The 20762-nt window shown below is 36.9% G+C and overlaps 1 protein-coding gene across 2 annotated transcripts in view; it reads right to left on the bottom strand.

Moving 5' to 3' along the window:
* Nucleotides 1–20762, bottom strand: part of LOC150081499 (heterogeneous nuclear ribonucleoprotein F-like) — a 210699-nt gene that overhangs the window by 42101 nt on the left and 147836 nt on the right. For both annotated transcript variants that reach the window (XM_090379334.1, XM_090379335.1), the window contains exons 7-9: nt 17950–18039; nt 8896–9047; nt 1029–1164 (exon numbers count right to left, since the gene is read on the bottom strand). In XM_090379334.1, coding sequence (XP_090235460.1) covers nt 1029–1164; nt 8896–9047; nt 17950–18039 — 378 coding nt within the window. The remainder of the gene's footprint in view (nt 1–1028; nt 1165–8895; nt 9048–17949; nt 18040–20762) is intronic.

The following is a 20762-nucleotide window of genomic DNA, read 5'->3' as shown; positions in this document are numbered from 1 at the left end:
GCAATTATAGACTGGACACAAATACTCAGATGGGGAGGATGCAGGTGTAATTTTGCATATATCAGAAACCTGTCATTACAACAACTTTCCTAACCCCTTACGGCAGCATTATTCAACTGGGGGTATGCGTACCCCTGGGAGGAGTTCCCCAGGGGGTATGCGAGAGATTAACAAGAAACAAAAATATATTTTTGTATAAGAAATATTATGAGAATAAATGTTTGTATTTCGATAATTTGTCACACACCACAAAACATGTACATAAAAGGGGTCTTATCATCTATTTTACTAAATAAGCAGAAAAAAGTTAACTCACTGTAAGCACTTAGAATTCAAGTGTAGCAGCTTACTTGTAATAAAATATAGCAGACATACATATATGGAGGTACAAAAATAAGAACGTGGTTCTTTGGGATATGCAAACAAAAAAGGTAAAAATGATATTAGCAAAGAAACTCTTGAACCTTCCTGTTCAAATGAATTTCATGGTTATGAAGCAAATTTCTTCTATTAGCTAGGGCAGGCAACACTGAGAAAAATTTCTTCCCAATAAGACTTGGAGAGTAGAGATTGAGTCTCTGTGAACCAAGTACAATATACTATGTTTTATTTACTGTGCACCTAATTTATCTGCATTTAATGCTTTTGAACTTTTTTTTTAATTTGTTTGTTTGCTCAATAAACTTTTTGAGGTAAAGTATATCAAGTGTATGTGTATAATTTTGATTTGCCCTCTATTGTTTCATTATTAGTCAATTCCAAATAAGATAATCTTGTAAACTCGAATAAATAAAACCTTTTATAATCTGTAAGACTGCTGTCCTTTTCTGCACCACCCACAAATACCAACAATGCAAACAAGCCAATGGGCTCATTTGTATTGTTGGTATTTGTGAAGACAATACAAGTATCAAGTGATTAAATTATTCTGTCCTATTTGATAAATTATCCTGCATGTTATTCAAGATTTAAGGATATGTTGTGTTTTTATTTTCTGCTATAGAATGTTATGATTAACAATATCTTACGTATTTTTTCTCGATCTTTGTTCATTGCCCGTACTGCTTCTTCATGTGATGCAAATTCAACGTCAGCTTCTCCAGATGGACGGCCACTGGAATCATAAGATATCTGTACTCTTATAGGCTCAAGAGGGCGGAAAAACTGAAAAATAATAATTTTAATTTCATGTTTCAAGGCTTTCATCACAACATTGCATTTAAACATTCCTCATTTAAATAAAATCATATATTTAGAGTATTAATTCAACACGGATAATTCATACACAGGTGCCCATGTTAAATAGTACCCACAGGGACCAACAAATCTGGTCGCCACAGATGACTAAGAGATCTGGTGTAATGACTAGTAATTTACAAGTCAAAGGGATTGGTGCTGAAGTGAGAATTCTGCATCCTTCCAAGGATTGGCAGGAGTTGATAAAAACAAAGTACAAGAGACTCTTCACATACAGATGGTAGACCATCAATAGAATTTATCCATATTTTAATGGGGGGGGGGGAATAAACAAACATCTGATGATGTGCATTTGCCTAAAAACGTATGGTTTAGTTCATAGTTTGCGCCATGACACGTCATAATTTAGATGTTGATAACTTGGGAATTATCTGATGTTATTTCACCCCCCCCCATGCCAGGATATGGTAATAACAATTTATTTAACATATAGTTTAAAGGCTTAATTACTGAACTTCTGAATATCAGTATGAGATTAACAATATTGGCTGCTATAGAAATTTAGCATCCTATGAATTTAACATGCAAGGCAAATTATGGGTATTTTCACATCACCCCACTTGAGGAGGCAGGTTTTCTGCATAATGCCTGTTCTGAAGACTTTCAGTATGCCTTCACACTCCACCTGGCAACCAACTTTTCAAAGGTAGTGCTTAGATCATGAACAGATTTGATGAGGCTTTCCCATTTGTGACATTACCTTTTACGACTTTTTAAATTTTTTCCCAGCCACGAAAACCATTCTGGTACTATAAAAGGAGTATAGTACAGTAGATGCTCATTTACATTGAGTTTCTTTCTTACACAAGAAAGAAACTCAACATTAACGGAGAAGCAGGATACCATTTTCACGCAATTATTTTCTTAAAATTGAAGATGCCATAACGAGTAGGTGCAGTGTAAACAACCTCACTATTTATTAATGAAGAAATCTTCACATGGGAAAGTCTGAGATAAGCAAGCTGATTTTGTTAATAAAGTCAATTGATATTTTTCATCATTTGTTACAAACGAAAGGTCCTTCACCGTAAGAAGAGGATGTGCGAGTTTAGGCTCAGCAGTATGAAATAGTAGCAATACTGATATTACAGGACAAAAACCTGTTGGTGGCATATACAAAGGGTACTAGGAAAGTTTTGCAATACAGCTTTGTTTATTTAATTTTTTCAAAGTAATTTCCTCTACATTCAATACACCTCTCAATCTTCCGAAACCAATCTTTAAACCAGTTCTGCCAAGTTTCACTAGGGAGTAAAGCACACTCATTGTCCCAAGCCCGTAGAAGGTCCTCATCACTGGAAAACCGCCTCCCTTTTAGTTTCATTTTCACATGCGGGAACAGTGCAAAGTCGCAGGGAGCAAGGTCTGGACTGTAGGGAGGGTGCTCGAGAAGTTTCAGTCCTGTCGTGGTCAAATATTCGGTGCAGGCTTTGGCGCAGTGAGCTGGAGCATTTTCGTGATGGAGGTACCAGATGTCCATTCTTGACTTTTGGCCGCAGGTTCTTCATAGATCCAATGACTTTAGGCAGGCATTGTTCAGTATACCACTTGGCTGTGACTGCCTTCTGCGTGTCCAAAACGACACGTTCCACAATTCCACTCGATTTGAAAAATACAGCTATCATTTTCTTCTTTACAGATCGTGATTTTCTGACAATTACGAGTGTGTCGTCATCATCAAAGACCCAAACTTTGTTTTGAGCCTTGGTCGGCAGATCGTAATAGTACAGCCAAGTCTCGTCACCTGTCACGATGTTGTTCACATACCGAGATTGTCCCTTATCAAACTTTTTTAACATCTCCCGGCACCAAGTCACACGTCGTGTCATCTGCTCTTCAGTCAGTTGATGCGGCACCCAGAGAGAACAAAGTTTCTTCACGTGCAAATGATCTTGCAGAATCGAACGAATTGCTGGTGCATTTAGGCCCAAAGTATCCTCTATCTGTTGGTAGGTCACTCGCCTGTTTTCGTCAAGCATTTTCCTCACAGCAGTAATGTTTTCCTCCATAACTGACGTTCGTGGCCTTCCCGGCCTCTCCGAATCCTCCAGAGTGAAATTTCCCTTTTGGAATTCTCTATACCACCTGAATATCGTTGTACGATGTGGACAATCATCATCTAGTGCAAGAGTCATTTCTTCTAAGCACTGGTCTGTGGTTAAACCACGCACAAAATTATATCGCAAAACTGTCCTTATCTCATTTCGTGACCACGATGCCATCGCAAGCACTTTACACTCTCACTACTAATGAATAACTGAGCCCATCGACTTGGCGCGGCGGCTACTATGCACGTATGAACATGTCTCAACATGCAGCAACAAGCAGCTTCCTGTGATTCATTGTTGCGTCATATTGCAAAACTTTCCTAGTACCCTTTGTATATCCAGTAATTCTGAGGGGTGGATGTGGCAAGAGCAAACTGAACCATTATGATTAATTTATGACAACATCTTGGACTTGGGATAAAGGCAACTGTAAGAGCAAAGTGGATGACTACAGACTAGTTAGTCTGTAGGACTTAGGATAATTTCAGTGGTAAGAAAGTCACAAAGGCAATTATCAACAGTGCAATAGAGGGACATTTAGATTCCATTTTTAATGACATTAGAAATGGAATTCTGAAAGGGTACACAATTTCACAGGTGCCAACTTTTGACTTTCAAAAAGCTGGAGATCAGAAAAGTGTAAGTAGGAGGTTTATTTTAGTCCCCACTGCACCAGAAATTAAATTTCAGAGACAGCATATACATTTTGTTTTAAAATACAGACAAGGTCACTTTATCAGTATAGCATGTTTTGGCATATTACCCTACACAGGATTTTTCTGTCTGTTAATTTCTGTTTGAAGTGGCTGCTAGAAATCAAATGATTACAATTGCTTCAAGAAAGATACCATTGCAAACTTTGCCCTCTGCATATATATTGAGCCAAAGTTTTGCACATAAAAAAAGCAGTAATGTACAGACTTCACTGTCAAGTGCATTTCAAATGCTTTACCAGCAAAAAGATATGAACTCTGTTTTGTTTCAGTATTACTACAAGGAAATATTAGAATGCCAAGAGGATGACTTGGGACAATTTGTTATTAATATTAGTAGTGGCAAACGATACAAGAAAGCATTACATATCATCATCAACAAAAAAAAAAAAAAAAAGGAGAAAAAAAAAAGACACTTTGTTCCCCCATCACCTGACACTTCCCCATCTCCTCCAATAGTTTATTACCTCTTCCTTCCCTAGATGTAATATACAAGTTGCAATATATCAGAAATTTTGAATTTTCTCTTTTTTCGAAAGGTTGGACATCATAACTATACTGTCTTGACTAATAGTCCAAAATCAGGTTATAAAGTAAATAGCATTTAATGTAACCCATTTCAGTCCTAGGAAAAAATGTATATGTATCATTTCTTTTCTGAATTAATTATTCCTCCTCTGTTACCACAGCACTTCTATCTCACTTGCAGCTCTAGTTTTTCATTCTTCAAAATACAGATCACCCTAGATTTCGTGGACTAAAAGGGGGGAAGGGTTGTCCGAAAACCCGGGAGTCAGAATTTTTCGAATGAATATTTAATGAAACATTTAACCATATAGTACCCACAGTAAACATGATTAATATGATAGGTAGTGTACACACAATGCACATACATTACTTATAAGCAATGTAAGTAGTACAATATGTAAAAATAAATATACTAGAATAAATAAATAATGTAACAAAAACAAAAATCAAAAAATATTTTCTCTTACCTCAATGGAGATAGAACTGAGGTGGTTGTGCCGTGATCGGTATAGTGGGACTCAGAATAATTTATTCTGTGTCAGTGAAGCTCCCTAGCTCCACTGAAGTGGCCTGCTGTGATGATGAGGTAAGAGCAGCAACAAGTTTGAAGAATGTGTCCAGCTTCATCTATTTACCTCCCTTACGACAGTCTCTCTTAATGTACGTAAATGGTCATGGTCGTAGTGGGGCTGGATTTCACTGTTACCTGGACTTGACTCTACCTGCCAAATGGCAACCTATGCAGTGCTCCCTTGCACTGTAACTTTTGTTCCCCTTCTCCTTCCCCTCTTTCACCTGATGGAGACCTCCATCTCACATGAGGGAGATAGGATGAGCCTTGAGGACGCTGCTGCCCTCAAGGCTCATCCTATCTCTCTCTCTCTCTCCTCCCAGAACTATATCCTCATTTTCTTACTCACTCATTCTCCCCCCCCCCATTTTGTGGTCTGTCAGGAAGCTCAGGTGACCCTGGCAGAGACCAGCCAGAGATTTTGGGACTGCCTGGCTACCTCTCAGACGTTAGTGGTAGGCAATGTGGAGTCCCATCAGAGGCTCTGCGGCAAAAAGCCAGGTGACAACATAGCCCAACACATTTCATAAAGCAACACACTACTTACACATCTGGCTTTAACAGAGTACTGTTTTACTGCACAGAGTATACGGCGCTGCTGTGAGAAACCACCGGAGGCATCCCCAACCCAAACACTATGCTACTATGTTGTCTGAGAGCTGACATACTGAATTACAAGATCAAGTGCCTCTCGTACTGCTGTCCTCTTAGGTTTGTTAATTTATTCCTCTTCATCACTGGATGCCCAGTCAATGTCACATGCTCTCACTTCATCAGCAATCTCCTCTGGTGTCAAGATCTGGTAGCCTGGATCTGTCACTTTCCTCTAGCCAGTCAATTATGTATTTTGGTAGGGACTGCCAAAATAACCCAGTCTCATCTCCCTTATATACCTGGGATAAGAGCAGGCCCTCCTTCAGTTCATTGAGGTAGAGTTTGAAAGGCTCAACTGAATGTGTTGCAGCAGACCCAGTTTCCTGTTACACATGCCATGGCAATTTCTAAAATGCTACCACCACTAATTAATAGATTTGAAATTGTTAATGCAGATATGCTTAGACAGTTTCTAAGCTGCAGTGCGTAAGGTGGCACCAGTAACATTCATTCCACAGGATCACTCCTGCTTGTACCATTTGTAAACAGCTTCTTCTAAATCTCTATCTTTGCTTACTTTCATTTGCTTTCTGTCACTCACAGAACCCATACCTTCAATATTCTACCTTAATGCAAAGCTTTGGAGCTTTCTTTTGGCCTTGCGAATATCAGAAATAGTTTGCTTTTTAACTCCACACTTCTCATAAACGCTGGCCACCGAGCCATAACTCTCGCCTTTTTGTCCGCTGAAGCCTTTGACCGACACTCGAATGTACATGTTTATTCTGAAGCCATTGCTGGTCACAAAAATGATTTGAAATATACTAACAACACTCTTCTCACGCTCACGGCCAGACGCAACAAAAACGATGCCGTTGTGCGTGCTAACCGGCTTACTGGATGTCCCGTGAATTACGGGACATCCGCCAGTGTGATGTCGGCGTCCGGAAAAAATTGTGGTATAATGGAATTTCCATTATCCCGAAAATGTAAAATCCGGGAAATTGACGCCAGCAAAACAAAGTAGTAGGGAAAATCATGGAGACAATGATCAAGGGTGGAATTCAGGATCATTTAGATAGAAATGGAATTCTGAAGGACACTCATCATGATTTTGTAAAGGGAAAATCATGTTTAACTAATCTAGTTAGCTATTTTGACAGGGTCGCTCAAGAGTTGGACTTACGGAATAATTTTGACATTGTTTATTTGGATTTAAGCAAGGCATTTGACTTAGTCCCATACGAGCGGTTACTTTATAAGCTGGAACAGGTTGGAATCACAAGGAAAATCCTTAGATGGATAGTTGGATGGCTTCAGGGCAGGAGGAAGAGGGTTGTGATAAATGGTTATTATTCACATTGGTTGATGTAAGAAGTGGGGCTCCCCAAGGATCAGTATTAGGACCACTGCTGTTTTTCATTTTCATAAATGATATCGATGAAGGAATAGCGGGTATGATGTCTAAATTTGCAGATGATGCAAAGATTGGTAGAGTAGTTAACGATCACTGTCAAGCAGAGCTTCTTCAGAGTGACCTAGATAGACTTCAGGGATGGTCAGAAAAATGGCAGCTATGCTTTAATCCAGCAAAGTGTATTGCACCTGGGGAACAGTAACCCAGTAGTGGAGGAAAGGGACTTGGGTGTTACAATACGGTCAGACGAAGTTCTCCAAGCATTGTAGACTGGTTGCAAGGGAAGCCCATGGTGTCCCATCGATGATTAATCGTACAATTGCTAGTAGAGATAATTATGCCATAATCCCATAATATAATTGTTTTTTTTAGTTGTTGGCGCATTCGGCTTCTGTGGCCATATTGCACCTCCCAAGGTGTTTGCATTTTCTACTTTGATCCAAGCCCAAGACGGAATTGCAACCCGCAACCTTTGGGTTACTATGCAGGCACTTTGCCCACCCGGCTATCCCAGTCGGCCCCATAATATAAGGCGAATGTTAGACAACACCTGGAATACTGTGTTCAAGTATGGAGACCATGCCTAAAGAAAGACATTATGCTTCTCGAAATGGTCCAAAGACAGTAACTTACCTGGTGAGATCAGCAAAAGGGCATGTCCATATGAGGAAGGACTTCGAATATGTGGTTTGTAGATCTTGGAAACTAGGCACCTTAAGGAGACTTTACTGAGGTGTTTAAGACTCTGAGAGGTGTAAGCAAAATGAACAAGGGGCCATAATTTCAAGTTATGGGGGGGGGGGAGATGTTTAGACTGGACTGCAGGAAGTTTTATTTTAGCCAGCAAGTTATAAATTACTGGAATAAGAATACATAGGTGGTAGAGACTGACATTTGGGGAAATTCAAAGGTCAGCTGGATAATTACTTACGGAAGGAGGGAAATGCACAGGTTGTCTATTTCCTTTTCTCTCATTAATTATTTATTTTTTAAACAATTTTCTTCTTATTATTTTATTTTTATTATTTTTTTTTGCTCGTGCAGCATAAGTCCAACCAAATTATGGGTCTTACAATTTTTTAACAACAACTACTGAAGGACCTTAACCATTTGAAAGAAAGGGTGCCATTGCAGAACTGTGGCTTTATTTAACCCTGCAAAACTGAAAATTGTCAGTAACTGTATACAGTAATTTTGATTCCAAGATATACGTAAACATTTGGAACTGATTCTGCATTTGTGCAGTGTAGAGAACAAACTCCAACTCCGCCATTCAAAACACAGCCCAACACTATCTGACTCACTTCACAGTAGACATGACAGCTTGGGTGTAATTCTTCTCCTTAAAACCCCCATTCATCAAAGACATAATCCCAAATATCCAGATAATGTGGAGTTGGGGAGGCAATTTCTCATCCTGCAGAAGCTACCTGCATGAGACAACACCACTTTTCTCTCCTTAAATTAGTAATCAAGTAAACTTTGACTTATGAGTGAAAATAACATGTTTCTACTGCAATTTAAACACAGAGCTCTAATTCTGTTAATCAAAAGTGGTGTTCTGCTTTTGAGGTTAAAGTGACAACTGTAGGCTAACACAACATTTGTGGTTAAAGTGACAGTTAAAATTGTTTTCAATTTTCAATTACAAGGCTGCAGGGATTAGAAAAATATATGCAAATAGTATCATTCAACAAATAAAATAATAACCCACTACTTTATTTAAATTATAAAAATGAAAGGTATTAATAATATATTTAACCTTACATCATATATATCTTCTTCTATTGCTCTAAATGGTAATCCCCTCATGTGAACACAATGAGCAGAACCATAACTGTCTCTCATTCCCCTGCCTCCATAATCGCTTGATAACCCAGATCGACCACTACCACCACTAAGGAATCCTCCAGATTGTCCTAATTAATTAAACACAACTTTCAAATATATAAAACGTTTTTCTAACTACTTATAATAACAGAAAAAAAAATTTTTAATTAGTACTTGAGGTACACATATACAAACAGTGGGGAAGCAATGATGGTTTTCTGATATCTAGGCACACTCTTCAATTCAAAGGTATTAAGTGCATAAATAAACACCAAAATATGTACCTAGTATCTGCATTAAATTAAACTTATAAATTATTGAAGGATTAGCATGCATTGGTGGCACAATACATGCTTAAAATCTTTAAAATAGTATATAAGTGCCTGAATCCTTAAAATAGTATGCAAGCACTTGAATGCTTATATACCATTTGGGTTGGTGCTGAGCTTATTAGCTGCTTTGGCCATAATGCACCTTTCATGTACTGTTCAAAAACGATGAGAGCAAGGGAAGATGTCAAAGTGTGCAAATTACTTGAAGGTGGAAACAGTGGTTAATGACCAGAATGATGCCATGTTGCTGCTTCAAAACTTGGATTAGTTGCAGATATGGTTACATAATGGCAAATAGTTTACATTAATGTTTGTAGGTCTATATAGTGAAAATATAAAAAGCTTAGATGATATCAGCCTTGTTTGAATCTGAGCTGCTTCAAGAAGATGTGATCAAAAAATTCTACTTTTGGAGAATTAAGCACCACAAAAGTGGAGAAGCTAGATGAAAATAAAAAATAACACACACACACACACACACACACACACACACACACACACACACACACACACACACACACACACACACACACACACACACACAACTTGTGTTTGTTCCATCAAACATAACAAGCAACTTGCAACCCCAAGGGGTTATATGAAATGTTAAACCTCACTTTTGAAAACCAATTTGCTCAAAATGACTGCCTGTCTTGAAAACAGTAGTAGCAGTATAGATGTTTAAAGACACAAGAGCAACTTAAGCCAAAAGTGTGCCTACCTAATAGGGAGAAAAGCTGTATAACATTACCACAACTGATTCTGTTGAAACTGATACTAAAAGGAAAATCTTGCCTTTATAAGATGGATTTGTAAAAAAAAAAAAAAAAAAAAAAATTATTATGAACTATATGGTTGATGTGACATAAATGTTGATAAAGTGATTTTTCTCGTTTATACGCCAGCATAACCATTCGGTCGGAAGAGTTTACAATTGTTTTTGACAACATATACAATCATTAAATCGTATTTAGCAGTTAGAACCACAGTTCACCTAAACATATTTGAACTACTGCACTCTCACAATTAGGCACTTGGCTATATCAGTCAAATGGTAGAAGCAAGATAAAGATGAAAACAAAGGAGCCAAAGAAAATGTAAACTGGAAGTTCCAATTATTAAACTTCAGGCCAATCATAAATAAATCATTCACCTGTAAAAAAAGTGTGCATATATAAATTTATATATATAGCAACTAATGATTTATATATGTATGTACATAGCAGGTGCAGGGGTCTAAGAAAGTTAAACAATGTTTAATGTAATTGTAGTTCATAAATGTGTTATATATGCATTTTATTTTAAAATTCTACTGATCTCAGTGCAATTAAAAAAAATGTAAATCAGTTTTAATGTCAAGCATTATATCTGACTTTGACTGCACACATACCTTTCATGAAGGATCTGATCATGTGTAGTATTTTACTGTAAGAACAGGCAAAACTCATTATTTCACTTCAAGCCATCTGTATGTACACTGTGAAGTCAGAATATTCACTGTGTGCTGCAAAACACTGCAGACATACATACTGCACCAATGAAATAACGAGACTGTGTGCACTCTGCATTTATTATTAACGTAAGAGACCAAAATGATTAGATCTGCCTGAATGTGCTCTTTCCAACGAGTGCAAGTTGAAACTTGTCTGGTCAGTAATTCGTGATTTATGACAGAAAGAGTAATAGTAGTTTTGTGCATGTCATCAGAAAATTGAAAATGGAGCAAAGGGCAGTTATCAATTTTTATTGTAAATTGGGAAAAAGTGCTACGGAAACTTTGGATAATTTAAAAAAAGCTTATGCTGATGAATATTTGTCTCAACCAAGAGTATTCGAATGCTTTCTTGTTTTCATAAAAGACGCGAGTTGTCCTTTACGAAATATGCAGGTGCAATTTTTGGCAAAAATCAATTCCAGTCATTGAAAACTCCCATATTCACCACATTTCACTCCCGTAGATTACTTTTTGTTCCCAAAAATCAAAACAGCCATGAAAGGAACATGATACGAGATGATAGAGGACATCCAGGCTGCAGTGACTGACCAGCTGAAAGAGGTACCAGAAGTGTTTTCAAAACTTGCATAAAAGATGTAAACCACGTGTACACATCGGAGGTGATTATTTTGAAAATATATAACCACACTTTGCCATTAGTGTTATTCATATTTTTTTAATAGTAGTGCCAGTCTTGTTATTTAATTGCCACATTGTGTATAAAAGGAATGTTTAAATTTTTGGCCAGTTCCTAAGAGTAATGTTACAAAATGAACAATATACAGGTGACCTCCACTTAATGCCAATGATTCGTTCCCGAAAAACAGAGCGCTAAGTGAATTAGAGCTAAGCGAGTGCCGTATTCCCATAAAGTAACATATGTATTTGTGAGTTGCAGTCTATGCCACAGAATATTTCCTAATTAATAATAAATGGTAGGGAAAAGACGCACAAATGACAGTCAAAATATTCTATATCAGGAGTGGCCAACTTAATTTGCGATGCGATCTACTTTTTTCCTTCAAAATGTGCTGAGATCTACCATCTCAAAAATTTCATTGCACAAATCGAGGGATGACTGTATATTTAAAATTCGTCGTGATCGACCGAAATTAAATCCGCGATTGACTGGTAGATTGCGATCAACTCGTTGGCCACCCCGTTCTATATTATATACGTATATATTTATGTGGTAAGAAACTACATTACGTATAAAAATTAAACTAAAAATGCCAATTTAAATCATGAATTTATTAATCTGATGGACCTGGGCTGTCGAGTTTTTGTATCTTTGGACTGAAAAATGTGTCAATTTGTACTTTGTCCCTCTTCCTCTTGTACAAAATCATGTAGGGATTCATTTCTTTCTTTTAATTTCTTATTACCTTGGAACTTCATTCCATGGCAGAGTTGTTCCCCCAGGAATTAATCACACATTTTTTCCAAAGTGTTTGAAAGCTTTACTAAGTCCTTTTGCAGTCAACGACTTTACGGTTCTTCATCTGTTCGATCTTGATCATCGCCTCCCTCAATTGCAAGCTATTGTTCTTTTGTCACTTCCATGAATTCTTCATTAAAGAGGCCATCCCTGTCATTGATTATTTCTTGTATGTCATCATCATCAATTTCATAGCTCAACAATTTGCACTTTAACTTTCTCAACCGAATCATTAGATTCTAGGGAATCCTTTATGCAACTCTTCCAAACTTTCCTCCACACTCCATTCATGGTTTTCTGAATCACTTCATCCCAGGCACTTGAAATGTTGTAGGATTTGCAAAACTCCTTTGGACTCATACATTTTCACCAGTGTTGATGGCTTTAATAGCTTGGGAAAAGGTGTTTTCCTTATGTAGTAAGCTTTAAATGTGGCAACACCTTGGTCCTTTTTTTTTTTTTTTTTTTTTTTTACCTTAGGAGGAATCAGAAATGTAGTGTTTGGAGTAATATAAAAAAATTTTTATGTGACTTTGAACAGTCATATAAAAATTTTTTTATATGCTCTTCTATGCTCTCTTTGCTTAGATGTCATGGTGTGTTCTCCACTATCAGAATTGCTTTGTAATAAAGGTTATTTTTCACACAATATCTTTCCACTGCAGGACAGAAGAATTCAGAGTACCAATCAACAAAAAGAAGCCTGGTTACCCTTTTTTATTAGCCTTCCAAATTACAGGTAGGTTTCATTAGTGAAACCTTAGCCCTTGGATTTTCCAAATGGTAAACTAAAAGAGATTTTAATTTAAAATCCTCTGCAGTGTTACTACACTCAGCAATAGTCATCTGATTCTTCGAAGTTTTGAAGCATGGCATGCCCCCCCCCCCCATATGAAACTTCTTTTAGGCATTCGTTGCCAAAAAAAGTCCTGTTTCTATGTGTAGATTACAGCACCTTTTAAATCAATCGAACCAGTCCTTACTAGCACATTAAATGGTTCCACATTTTTTTCGAGGTGAGCTTTCTTCAGATCTTCATATAGGATAATCGCTTTTTCTTTAATAATAACTGAACTTAACGGAATTCTGCACTGGATATTATCTTCAATAAAATTTAGAGGTCTCTCCATTTCAGTCATAATAGCTGGCCTAGCCCTAGTCAATTTAGTTTCCTGCAGTGAACAGCTGTATTTCCCGCTATTATAATTAATTCTTTATTTTTTATAATTGAACTTGCAGTTGAACCCGCCAGTCTTAAATTATTGCATACATCCACTTGTTGTTGATTGGAATCGATTTGCTTCAAAACGACTAATTTAATTTTCAAACTCAATCTTTTTCTTACCTTTGCTGTCTTTATACTGCATCCAGACGTTGCTTTTTCATCCTTATCCGCCATTATTAACTCTTCGAAAATGTAACTGCGTTGCAATAATTATGATACAATGTTCGAGTAAACTGTCCACTATGGATGATGTCTAAAACTGTACTGAATGATGACTAGACTTTGGATAAATGCATATAATGCAAATATCACAAGCAATACTGCATACTCCTTAACTTGATCATGTTTTAAAATGCTGATCTCGGAACTACGTAACAAGTCACTGGACTGCAAATAAATCAGAGTGGGAGAAAATTTTACTGAGTGTGGGAAACGTTTTAGTGCTGATTTGCTATTCATTTTCATGATATCGACTAAATTAGATGAAATGTTTTCGTTAAACATGCCAAAAATTCAATCTGTATTCTGGTAAAAGAGCGATATAGTGAGATATACAGGTTATAATATGCTGATTATAGTGAATCAGCATAAAGCAAACCACGTTATAACGAGGGCCTACTGTATAGTTCCAAATGAAGGATTTGCTTGGCAGATTTGGATATACTGTCTTTTCTAAAACTTATGATACTGAGCTAGTTCTTAGATCTGGATACAAAAGTGATGACTGGCAGCTTTTGCATGGGATGGTCTGACAGAATTTTAATTTTATGCTCTGACTCCAGCCATTGTTATTGCAGTGAAAACTGCTGGAGTTGGAGCATCAATAGTGATATGCTGGCTTCCACATAAAGGCTCTGGACAGGAATTGCTATTGTACGGTTTTAGCCACAGAAGCAACTGTGGAACAAATGGACCACAAGTAAACTGGATAAAGACACCAAAGAATGTAATTTCTAGTGGAATAGGTTTAGTAACCAAAATCACTTATAGACCACATAAGTAGCAAAGATACCAATTCCATCCAAAGTCCATCCAATTCATGTGGAGAAAATATGCATACATATTTTCTCCACATGAATTGGATGGACAGTGCACAGCTCTTGCATATCTTGCCCTGAGCTGACAAATATGTTGGAAGGTCAGTTTTTGATTAGATACAAGTCCCAAATTTATTTTTTCTTTTATCACTAAGATAATACTGGAACTGTCCAGTTCAGGATCTGGGTGAAGATTACCTTTGTGATAAAAGTAATCACAATCTTTCAGCTGAAAGCATAAACTTACTAGCTGATGATCAGGAACTAATCAGGAGCACGGTTAATAGCTTGTTCCAAAGGTGAAGAAGAAAAAAATGCTAAAATTATCAATAGGGCGGACTGTATACTGACGGAAGCTGTTCTGTAACAGAATTAATGTTGATTATAAAAAGTTTCACTTCATTAGTTTTTTTTTCACCCCCCCCAAATAGTTTACAGTTAGTGTCCCATTTCAATTCAAAAATTCTACTACCATTCAATTTGTCACTCAGCCCAAACCTGCAGCACTTCAAACAGACCCCCCCCCCACCAACAACTAGTTTCAACCTGAAACTTAGACATTGTAGTCTTTCTTTATATGACTGCCCCTTTGCATTTGCCAGATGAGCAACCTGCATCGGGACCCTTTCAAGAAGCTCATCATAACCCGAATACAATATTTCAAATTTGATCTCATCAGTGATTTGTATAACGGATTTATAAATCCCTTTCCCTGAAGGTATGGGTATGGGAAATCACTGATGTCTCTTTCCTCGTTAACAGCAATTCTACCTAATCTAGTGTATACGTAATTTTCCAATTATTTTCTAAATGTAGAAAATTTGGCAGCATTAAACATAACATTTCCTTGACAGTCCAGAGTTCCAAATCATTTTGAAGAAACTCAATCTGGCTTATATTGTTAAACTGAAATTTATAATTTCAACTTCATTCTGCCAAAAATATTTCAGTCAGGAAAAGCAGAAATAAGAGTGGCCAAGTGCCAAACCTTGAGAGATCCCACTTATAACTGTGGCTGGTACTGAAGAATGGCCATTAATAACAATTCTCTGCTTCCCATTCTCTCCCCCCAACCAACTACTCCAGGGTAAGATCCCAATTCACATCAGTTTGCATAGTTACTTCCCATGTGGAAGTGCCAAATGCTTTTGTAATCTTTGTATAATATGATGCATAAAATGATGCAGAAATCGGATGTAAAAAACAGTTTTTTACATCCGATTTCTGCATCATTTTACCTTTGCAATAGTAAGTCCTTTCTAACATTGCATCTTTTGAGATGTCCTATGGGCGGGGACACAACAGATTACTGTTTGTATCATCTCCATTAGAAATTTCCCAGATTCTAAATGTTACCATATTTGGTGAGCCATTTATGGCTTCCAAACTATTTTTTTACATTAAAAAGGGAATAATTTTTCTGCTGCCTGATCTGTTGTGGAATGTATCACCAAGAAAGCTGGTATTAAAAACTGTAAAGGACTAACTTTCATTCTTAAAACCTGAGATATTATGATAACCCTGCTATTCAATGAAGAACCACAGACATTTGATTCTATTCTATGAAGATTACTTTGAACCATTTGAAGGAGGTTTGAATACCCTCCCCCACAAAGTCAGAAGTCCTGTCATAGTGAGGTAGAAATACCAGTATGAACAATAAAAGACAAAGAATAATAAGGCCTAGTATTTAAAAAAAGAAAGAAAGAAATAAAGATGATTTCAAATATGCGCCTCCGTAGCCAGGTGGGAAGGAGCAGCAGTGCGTAGCACACGCTTCTTGATTAGACCGGTGTTCGAGCCCGTCACCGCCAAATACGGAGAATGCGGGAAGATCAGGGAATGACCACCGCATATCCCGGAGCAATATAGCCTTAGTTGCTAATGCTCCTAAAAACCAAATAACAAACAAACAAACTCTTCAAATACTTTTTAGAGGAAGAGCAGTTTCAAATAACAAGAGTTAATAAATGCTTGTATGTAAAAGAACTACAATGCGCTATCTCTTTGAAGAATTACAATTGAGATTCTGCTGTTTGATTATGTTGCAGTTATTCACCACTTAATGCATTGTGGTTTGTAAACTCTTGCCCCAAATATTTAATTTTATCCCCCCAAACCTTGAGGGGTGGAGATAAAATAAAGATGTCTACTGCATTTTAAAATAATAGGCATTTACTGATGTGCAATTCTGTCTGGTTCATATACTGAGTTATGACAGTTTCATCGAACACAGTTTGTCTTGGCGCCTCCGTAGCCAGGTGGGAAGGAGCAGCAGTGCGTAGCACACGCTTCTTGATTAGACCGGGGTTCGAGCCTGTCACCACCAAATACGGAGGATGTGGAAAGGTCAGGGAATGACCATTGCATATTCCTGGAGCAATATGGCCTTAGTTGCTAATGCTCCTAAAAACCAAATAACAAACAGTTTGTCTTATTAAAAGAAGATAAAAGGTAGGATGCAGCCATTATCAATCCAATGCAGGATGTAAGCCTTCTCAACAACTGATGTTGAGGGAAATGGACCATAATCTGCCACACCGGTCCGGTGTGGGTTGGCAGATCGACCATATTTAGCAGTCAGGGACCTGAAGAAAGTGTGCAATTGCACTCCGGCTCCTCACCACGTGGCTACAGAGGCCTTTGTCTTTACCTTACTGTCTTATTAACTGTAATTTAATTTGCCTTTTTTGTAAGGATGAGTTTCTCATCTCACAAGCAAGATGGAAGTGAATATACTTTCAATTACAGATCTACAAATGTTAAAATGTATACATCACATGTTCACCCACTAATAGGGAATGTGAGCTGGGTTTAGACTGTAGTGAGAGACAGGTTAGTTTTACCCTACTGATTACTAGTCGTTGCGATAATCCTAGGCTTGTCTGTCGCATTTCTTCGCTGATTATGTTAAGGAGGCATGCACACCGCCCTGATAGTAAATAATGTTGTTTGACAACAACTTTAACTGAGATTCTTATTTTATGTTTCTGCTTCTCTAGTCATGGTAACATATATTTTTTACTTTATCTGTGAGCTCTAAATGCCTTGATCAGACTTAATTCCCACAATGTTGGTAATGTTGTTCTTGTGATTGGATTGTAGAAAATTTCTTTTGTTTCGGTTATGAACCAAAGTATTACATATTACTATTAATTGCATTATCATCATGTTTCCCACTGCTTCTGGTTCAGGTTGAATTTGAGCCCAGTGAAATGTGATTATTTAAGTGCAGCAAAAATAATGAATGTACTTAAAATGTGTAAGATATTTAAGTGAAATTTTTATTTTGTGAATCAGTTTTTTTTTTTTTTTTTTTTTTTGTAGATTCTCGAATGGCTTATAAAATTAACAGTAAATGTGCATTTTGTAATATACTATTTTGACTAATCTACCCCCCCACCTGTAAAAATCCCTAATAACCACAATCCACATTACTCAGAAAACAATTCATTACAACCCACCTTGAGGACCATATCCGCCACCAGGGAAACTGCTGCCAAAATTCCCCCCAAATCCACCTCCATCTCTATAGGAGTCATCATTCATGAAACCTATATATATATATATATATATATATATACAAATAAATAAATAATTTAAATTATTTCAGAAAACAAAATTAATATAATAATAATCTTAATAAACAGTAAGCAAGGAAACCACAAAAACAACAAAATTAATAATTTCTGTGATTAATAACAGTTTACTGAGAAGACAATTCTGCATTCCTGGTTAAGTGACCATGCATCTATGTCAAGATTAAGGTTACTGATTATAATCAGTAACCTTAATCTTGATGGGTAACCTTGATAAAGCTAATTGGCTTTATTCCAGATGCTGGCAAGTAACCTTTAACAATGTTACTTGCCAAGAAATTACTTAAACAAGAAATCCTCACCGTTAATTTCCTAACAGTGAGGTAATTTCCAGTTGGCTTCTATAACAATTAATGACCTCACACTGTTTGTTCTTTTACCTCCAAGAATGCCAGACAACATTGCCATTTGCACCTTAGTTTTGTTTGGCATTACAGATATGTGAAATAGGAGTCATCCTATTTCACATATCTTTTCTCATATTATTTCTCATTTATCATATTATTTGTTCAGATCACATCAGTGAAATTATTCTTACAGGGATCAAATCCTTTATTCCTCATTCCACCCTAAAATCTCGTCTTTTACCATAATCTTAATTTTCTAATAAATGTTCTAAGATTCAAGATAAGAACAGCATAACACAACAGGCTTACATTCAAATCCCTAGCTTCAATTTCTGCTATACTAAAACTTGCAACAACCATAAAGTAGTTATTAATCAATTCAAACTCTATTTTAAACAGGCTTAGAATTAAAATATCTTCAAGCAGGCACCTAGCCTAGTCTCCAATTCTGCAGAACTAAATTCCTTCTTGAGTACCCTTCACTAATCTAACTACTCTCTCTGAACCCATTCCAACAGATACATACCCTTTCTTAAATGAGACTTCTATGAAATGCATGTGTCCTTGCCTGCCTTATGCAGTGGAATAATAACCTTCCTATCCTTTCTCAAAAATATTTTGCAAAACCTGCCTAATTTTCATAGATCTGGTTGCAGTAGCATGCCATGATTACTGACATCAAGTCAATAAATATTGAAAACAACAATGGGTCCAGAACTAAACACTTGTGCACTCACTCATAACATTTGTTCATGGTTAGTACTGATCTTCTTGGGCTAATGTTGAATGTATATGATGATGTGAAAGTTATTTTTTGCAACCACTTCCTTTGTTACTGTGTCATAGTATTCACTCAAACTGGTTAGACAATATCACCCCTTAACAAACATGGTACAATTGCTGTGTAACCACATTTCTATCCAGAAAGTCACGTATTACTTCTTTAACCAGCAACTCTGTTCTTTGGAATAGAAGTCAGGCTTACAAGTTTATAATTACACACTTCTCCCTTTTATCCCCTTTGTGAATTGAAGATATTTGCCCATTTCCAATCTGCAGGAATCTCACTTGACTGCGAGGATGCTCTCATAATTATGGCTAAAGGTTTGCTTTCATCTTTCTGCATCTTTCAATAGACATGGATAGGTTCCATCAACACTAGATGCCTTATTTACTTTTATCTTCAACAATTCGAAGCTAAACTTATGGATCACCCATCATGGAAAATAATTCACTAAGGATGGCAGTATTGCCTTCTGGGTTGTTTGTGAAAGGAATGCTCTACACAAGATGGGGGGGGGGGGGAATCCAGATTGACCAACATGTGAAAACAACATGGCATTATTGTGCGTAAAAAAAACAGAAGAAACAAGTAAATATTGCCAGATTAGTCACTTTTAAAAGGTTCTTTGTCCTCCTTTGGTAAGCAGGACAAAGAAATATCCCTTTTGACAAGTTTGACCATCCAGTTTTCAAATGATTTTTGGGAAAATATTATATAAACCAAACAATTCAAATGACTACAACTTGAGTGAAGAACTAACTTAATGATATTTAAGACTACCACTGAGTTGGGCAGCCAAGAGCTTGATGGGCTTCCAATTTTAATTCCTTCGAGAGCATATACCCTACTTCTCTCTGCACCTAGCACACAGAAAGACATCCACCTTGGCTAGATCATGTCCTGTTCTGAAAAGTTCTACAACCATTTCACAAGTTGCACATTTTTTTAGGCTGTGATGCATTGGATAATCGCCCACTTCAGTTATCCCCCAAACCACAGCACCCCAGCTAATTTGTGTCTGTTGCTTTGCTGCTCTAGTGTGCAGCATGATTTCCATTTAAATACAATTTAATTGATTCACAATAAAAATTAATAAGATTAATGAATTTAATAGATTAATTGACAATACTATACTAAGCTAATAGATTCCTAAATGCAGTGATACATACTGCGCTATCTAGTTTTACATTATACCTTATGTCATCAAGTTTGAGATATATGTATTACGCTATAATGTTATGCCTGCAAATTCTAGGTACCGTTCGACCATCACTAATCCGGACATAATTTCCGCAAACGTAATTTCAAATTTCCCGGGTTGGCACACCGACCCGCCGATACTGTTTTGGAGGCGTTGGTTGCAGCATCAGCTGTTGGTGCAAACTCAAACACTGGCAAGCCATTTCTACTTGTTTTTCTGCATTTATTATTAAAATCTACTCATATTTAGCCCCAGCCATGGTTCCAATGCAGAAAGAAAGTGCTTCTCGTGGTGTAAAGCGCAAACACTGTACATTGTCCATAACAGATAAAGTTGAACTTCTAAA

Source organism: Mastigoproctus giganteus, chromosome 8 (genome assembly GCF_048544385.1).
Source record: "Mastigoproctus giganteus isolate SK-2022 chromosome 8, ASM4854438v1, whole genome shotgun sequence".
NCBI classification, from domain to species: Eukaryota; Metazoa; Arthropoda; class Arachnida; order Uropygi; family Thelyphonidae; genus Mastigoproctus; species Mastigoproctus giganteus.
This window is presented reverse-complemented; position numbering and strand designations above follow the sequence as displayed.